The 5,363-nt window shown below is 34.9% G+C and overlaps 1 protein-coding gene across 2 annotated transcripts; it reads right to left on the reverse strand.

Annotated features, from left to right (window-relative positions):
- Positions 1–1,555: 1,555 nt before the first annotated feature.
- LOC149923318 (death-associated inhibitor of apoptosis 2-like) lies at positions 1,556–2,314 on the reverse strand. 2 transcript variants are annotated; one of them, XM_090161558.1, is made up of 2 exons: positions 2,234–2,314; positions 1,556–2,029 (listed from the first exon to the last, which is right to left on the reverse strand). In XM_090161558.1, exon 2 carries the CDS (start codon positions 2,025–2,027, stop codon positions 1,659–1,661), a length of 369 nt encoding a protein of 122 aa, XP_090017684.1. In that variant the 5' UTR covers positions 2,028–2,029; positions 2,234–2,314; the 3' UTR covers positions 1,556–1,658. The 2 variants fall into 2 exon arrangements, with proteins under 2 accessions (XP_090017684.1, XP_090017683.1); XM_090161557.1 differs by having other exon boundaries at positions 1,556–2,034.
- Positions 2,315–5,363: the final 3,049 nt, after the last annotated feature.

Here is a 5,363-nt window from a genome sequence, read left to right on the forward strand (position 1 = left end):
ACTTCTCAACTCACCGCCTACAGCTCCTTAAAAAATTTTGCATAACCTTTTGAAACACCCTGTAAAGATTTATTTAAAAATTTGTACACGTCTATTCACCATCTGTCCCTTCTTTGGCGGATGATCATTTTAATATATTGTACAATAGCATCTTAACTTTGTTTTTGAATTTTGTAGTTTATTGAGAATTTTTGAAGCTGAAATTGTGGTATTTGCCAACGAGAAGTCTAAATATAAATGGGAACGCATAACATTTCAAGATTTACAGGATTCATTCAAAGAACTCACAATTCAAGACGTTAAATTCGTTCTTTTTATTTTACTTTTTGGTTTAATGTTTTCACTGTCAATTTTTTGTGTAGAATTTTTTACAAATTGTCCATTATTAAATTTTTTTTAACTTAAATTATGATTAGATTTAACCCAACCATTTTAAACGAAGAAAATTTCCTGGTTTAAAAAATCCATAAAGTGAATAATGTTAATTTACTGCTTTTTAAAAAATGCGGAACATTAAGAGATACCAAATAACACGAATTAACTTACAAGCCTTTGTTCGTGAAAGTGAAGTGTGGTTTTGTCAACTGATTTCCCACTTTGATTCGAATATCTATTTGTTCCGAGTTTCGTTTTTTAATATTGTGCTCGAAGACCTATTGGTCCGAGTATTTCGTAAGGTATATTATTATTTATAATTTCTTAGGGTTTAACTTTTTTCCGCTCTTTTATTATGAACTTTTCTACGTTAACGCGTAATTTAACAGATTTATCATACAATTAACAGCTTATTTCTTTAATATTGTGGATAGAAAAAGAGCACTTATAAGACTTAACCTGCATGAGTTTAAAAACACAATAAATTGAGAAATGTTCATAACAGATTTACAATTTGTTTAACTCTCAAAGTGGCGTTTGAGAGAAAGGGATGTCCAGCTGGTGATTGAGAATTTCATTCTCAATCACCAGAAGGACACAAAGCTGTAGCTTGGCTCCCGCCGTTCACCCGTTCCTCCCGCCGTTCACCCGCGCCTCTCCCGTTCCTCCCTTAATCACCAGAATTTCTAATCACCAGATTCTCGTTCACCCGCTCCCCCGTTCCTCCCTTAATCACCAGAATTTCTAATCACCAGTTTTTCGTTCACCCCGCGCCTCTCCCGTTCCTCCCTTAATCACCAGAATTTCTAATCACCAGATTATCTCTCTCGTTCACCCGCTCCTTTCCCCCGTTCCTCCCTTAATCACCAGAATTTCTAATCACCAGATTATCTCTCCCGTTCACCAGCTGCTTTCCCCCACCCCCATTCACTGGATACTTTCTCTCGTTCACCGGTTGCTTTCCCCCATCCCCATTCTCCAAAATTAGTTTTGCTCGTGCAGATATCTGGAGATTAGATTTTTACCCGTTTGCTTATCGCTTCCGAACTCCTTAATTTCTAATCTCTAGGCAATAAAAACAAGTTATTTACATTTAATTTTTTATTTTAGAACTTTGTTTTACATGTTAGTAGGTACTATCAGATATTCCATTAGATGGTTATCTTGTACATTACACAATTAAAACAAATTAAAGTAGTTAAGTTTACAGGCATTTAAATGGGGTGAAACGATCTCCTGCAACTTAATTTAATTAAAAGTTCTAACTCACGTATTTGTAGTGTTTAGCAGCAGTATCGTCTGACATCCGAGGGACAGTCACAAACGTCTTCTTCTTCTTCAGGTACAGGTGAGAAGCTTTTGTCAGAGACCGTAGTTGCTTTTGGCGTCGGGGGAATGTCCCATTCTAGCGAAAGGTACTTTTTTTTCGATGGTGAATTATCCCTAGCCGGACAGTTTGGAAAGAATCTAACATGTTCAAGTTCTGGTACGTCTCCTGATTTCCATCCTTCTAATACGACATGGCATTTGTAACATCGTACTTCATCGCCCCGCTGAATATAGTAGAATCCAGCCTTCGCTAGTTGCTCCTTAGTGACGTGCGGATTTTTCCAGTGACGAAACGTTTCAAGTCGATACACTTCAATGTCCATAGCTGATCTAGACCAAATACGTTCTATAGTTTCAAATGATACATTCTCTAAGTCTACATTTACCCCTAAGTCTACTAAACCTAATTTTATCAATATGGTTAAATTTCTACGCTAAAATTCTCAATATAAACGCTTTTTTCAATATGCAAATTGTTTTAAATATGTCTAAAAATATAGTCTATTACCAAGAAAAAATAGTTACTTACTTTACGGGTAGAAATCCTTTGTCGAGCTGTAGAAAAGACTGAGCGATCCGTCAGCAGGTCTTTACTCGTCAATGTGCCGAAGAGAAATGACGCGTGTAAGATTAATTTATACCTATCTTGTTGAGAATAATTCATCACGTGATCTAAACTTCAAATAACCCTCAAATTCTATTGGCTGTCTCTCTCTCTCTCTCTCTCTCTCTCTCTCTCTCTCTCTCTCTCTCTCTCTCTCTCTCTCTCTCTCTCTCTCTCTCTCTCTCTCTCTCTCTCTCTCTCTCTCTCTGACATTTTAAACTGCCTCTAATGATTGACGCCAGATATTAACCCACTTGAGTATTTGGAAAAAAAACCCTTTGCTACTCGACGGAGAGTTTTGGAAATACCACGTTGACAATTTTCAAAGTAAATTGGCATTAAAATGAAATGAAAGGTGTACAATACCCAGAAATTAATTTAGTTGATACCCTGAAATGATTATAATCGACTCCCCTTAATTGATTGATATAACTGATAACGAGCTCCCAGAAGTACCCTTAGTAACTTTACCCGATTCTCCAGAAATGGAAATAATAGATTTAACTGATACCCAAGACCCTACCCTTTCCTTAACTACAGTAACTTATTCGCAATTGGAACGTTTAAAAGAAATGACAATGGTACGAGATTATCTTAGAGAATATCAAATCTGTTCGCACCCTATCGTTAATTTACCTGGTTACTGCTCATTGGTTGGCGCTAAAAAATCGTCACGTGTTAAATTAGGCAAATTAGAATAGCTGAAAATACATTGAGCTTACTTCTGATACAACTTTGATAAAAATTAATCCTGTTTCGGGGTTCCCACTAGAGGAAATCTTAGAGACTATTAACTCGGTAGAATACACTATTTTAGCAATTGCAGATATATACTGAAATGATTATTGTTGGATAGGAAATAAAAGAATCGTGCTACGTGTCTCTCCACGAGGGGGTCCAGGAACTAAAAGAACGCTGGGTCGTATATCTAGAGATTAAATAACACTTGAGATAATCGAAACTTCAAGTCCTAAAAGTTATTTTAATCTCGGTACGGGTAAAGGGATATTTGGAATTACTATGTAATAAACCTTGTTGAGGGGGTAGTAAAATTTAGGCATAATTTCAACTTTACGCGTCAAGAGTGTCGCTAAATAGGGTCAAATCATTGTTTTTTTCTAGTTAGAGAAACTTTAAGTTGTACACCGTTAATCAAAAAAATATCGCAAAAATGTTTCCGTAAAGTTCAATTTCTTTTGATTCAGCTGCTAGAGCCTGACGTTTTATGAATCCGGCGTTTGTTGTCAGATCCATGCTGCCCTGTGTATCTTTGTACAGGCCAGATGTCGCTAGATTCTTCAACGAATAAATATTTCACTATATTCGGATCAAAATAAATTTATTTATTTTATTTTTATACAGATTTTTTTTCATTTTTTTTGCCTTAATTTCAATTTTGGGAGTCGGTACCCGTTTCACCGAAGATGAAGATGCTTTGTTTTATTCAGCGTTGGGTAAATCGCCGTGTAAAAAAACATTTAGCATTGCATTAACTTTTTCCTCGTCCTCGTCCGAGACCCCTACAATACGTCTCTCGATCTATAAAGTAAAGAAATCAAAATAATAAGCTAAACGATAATCCATACCTTCTATTCACTAGTTCAATTTATCACTGTCTCATATATCCACTATCGTACATACATACATACACTAACTTACTAACGCTTTAGTCTCCGCAAGTTTTTATGTTGTATAATCAAAGTTTTGAATCGAATAATAATAATAATAATAATTAGATCAAAACAAATTTCAAGCTTACGTTAATGTATTCCCTTGAGTGAGGGCCCAATCTTTGAAAAATCTTCTCAATGACGACATGGGTAGCTAGATGGAAGTCGATGTAACCTTCGTCCTCTTGCAGGTTCAATTCACGTAAATACCAGTTTTTATATTTTCTTAACATTATTTCTAACGTTCTAAACGAAAATTGTTTTTCGGTTGGCATATCAGGCTTAAAAGAAAACCTAAGAACTGCTTTAGTTACACGCATATCCACGTTATTTTCCATAGCTAATATTTAGCCCTTAAACTTGCTCGTAATTACGAAGAATGTAAAAATGTAGAATGTTCGCTCCTATATTTATGCCAAATCAGAAATCACTTGAAATAATAACTTCATTTGGTACTTAAAAACGGGGAGAGGTGGGAGGAGGGGTTTGGTAATTTATAAATTTTTATAATCAAATGTATCATAGCAAAAGTATATAAATAATACAAGAAGTGCACTAATTATAATTTTCGCTCGCCAGGTAATTTCGTTTGATTTCCGTTTCGCACGGACGCAGATAACATGGTAACGCGACTACAGCGAACCGATAAAGCTAATTAATAAAATATTGTAAACCATTTGATATTAGAAATGTTAAAATAAAACTTTTACAGATAAATCGAATTTATAAAATATTGCCAATTGAGGGTTTGCAAGTTAGTTTGATTATAGGTTTTGAGTGTTAGAAAAAACTGCGTTTCGCTACATTACACGGTGCGTTTAAGAGGTTAGAGGGAGAGCAAAGACTATTTATACGCTTCGCTTCGCTTAGATACGCATATGCTTTGTTGACCTCTACAAGAGTTACAGACCTAGACCAATCAACATTTCGGTTTAAAGTTCGGTTAAAGGCTGAAAATAAGATAGAAGACTTAATCAATATGTTTGGTGAAATATATTTTTCTCTGGAAGTTTGTGTAAATATGACTCAATTTTCATGACGACTATCAATTAGTTTCAACTTCCACATTAACAACCAAGGCTTCAACTTCTTTATAGATATTACTTAGAAATAACGCTAAATACAGGGTTAAATTCAATTCAAAATAAAAGACCATGACAATAAAAAATAACCTTTAAAATATAAATCGCGAAGAAAATGAAGTAACGCGACTTTTAAAATTAGTTTAAAATGTTTAATCCCTCTGAAAACGTGAAAATTCATATAGGACAAAACCCAAATAAATGTTTACTGAGCTTAGCACTCTACTTTTTCAATCCTCTATTCTCAATGGTGGCCTCTATTTTTACCATCGTCTGCTTCGTAAACTTTATGGATGCATTGGA

Source organism: Leiobunum rupestre, chromosome 10 (genome assembly GCF_980474605.1).
Source record: "Leiobunum rupestre chromosome 10, qqLeiRupe1.1.hap1, whole genome shotgun sequence".
In the NCBI taxonomy this organism is placed as follows: Eukaryota; Metazoa; Arthropoda; class Arachnida; order Opiliones; family Sclerosomatidae; genus Leiobunum; species Leiobunum rupestre.

Coding starts and splice junctions, on each gene's coding strand:
- LOC149923318 (XM_090161558.1), bottom strand. CDS start 2,027: ATGGACATTGAAGTGTATCGACTTGAAACGTTTCGTCACTGGAAAAAT.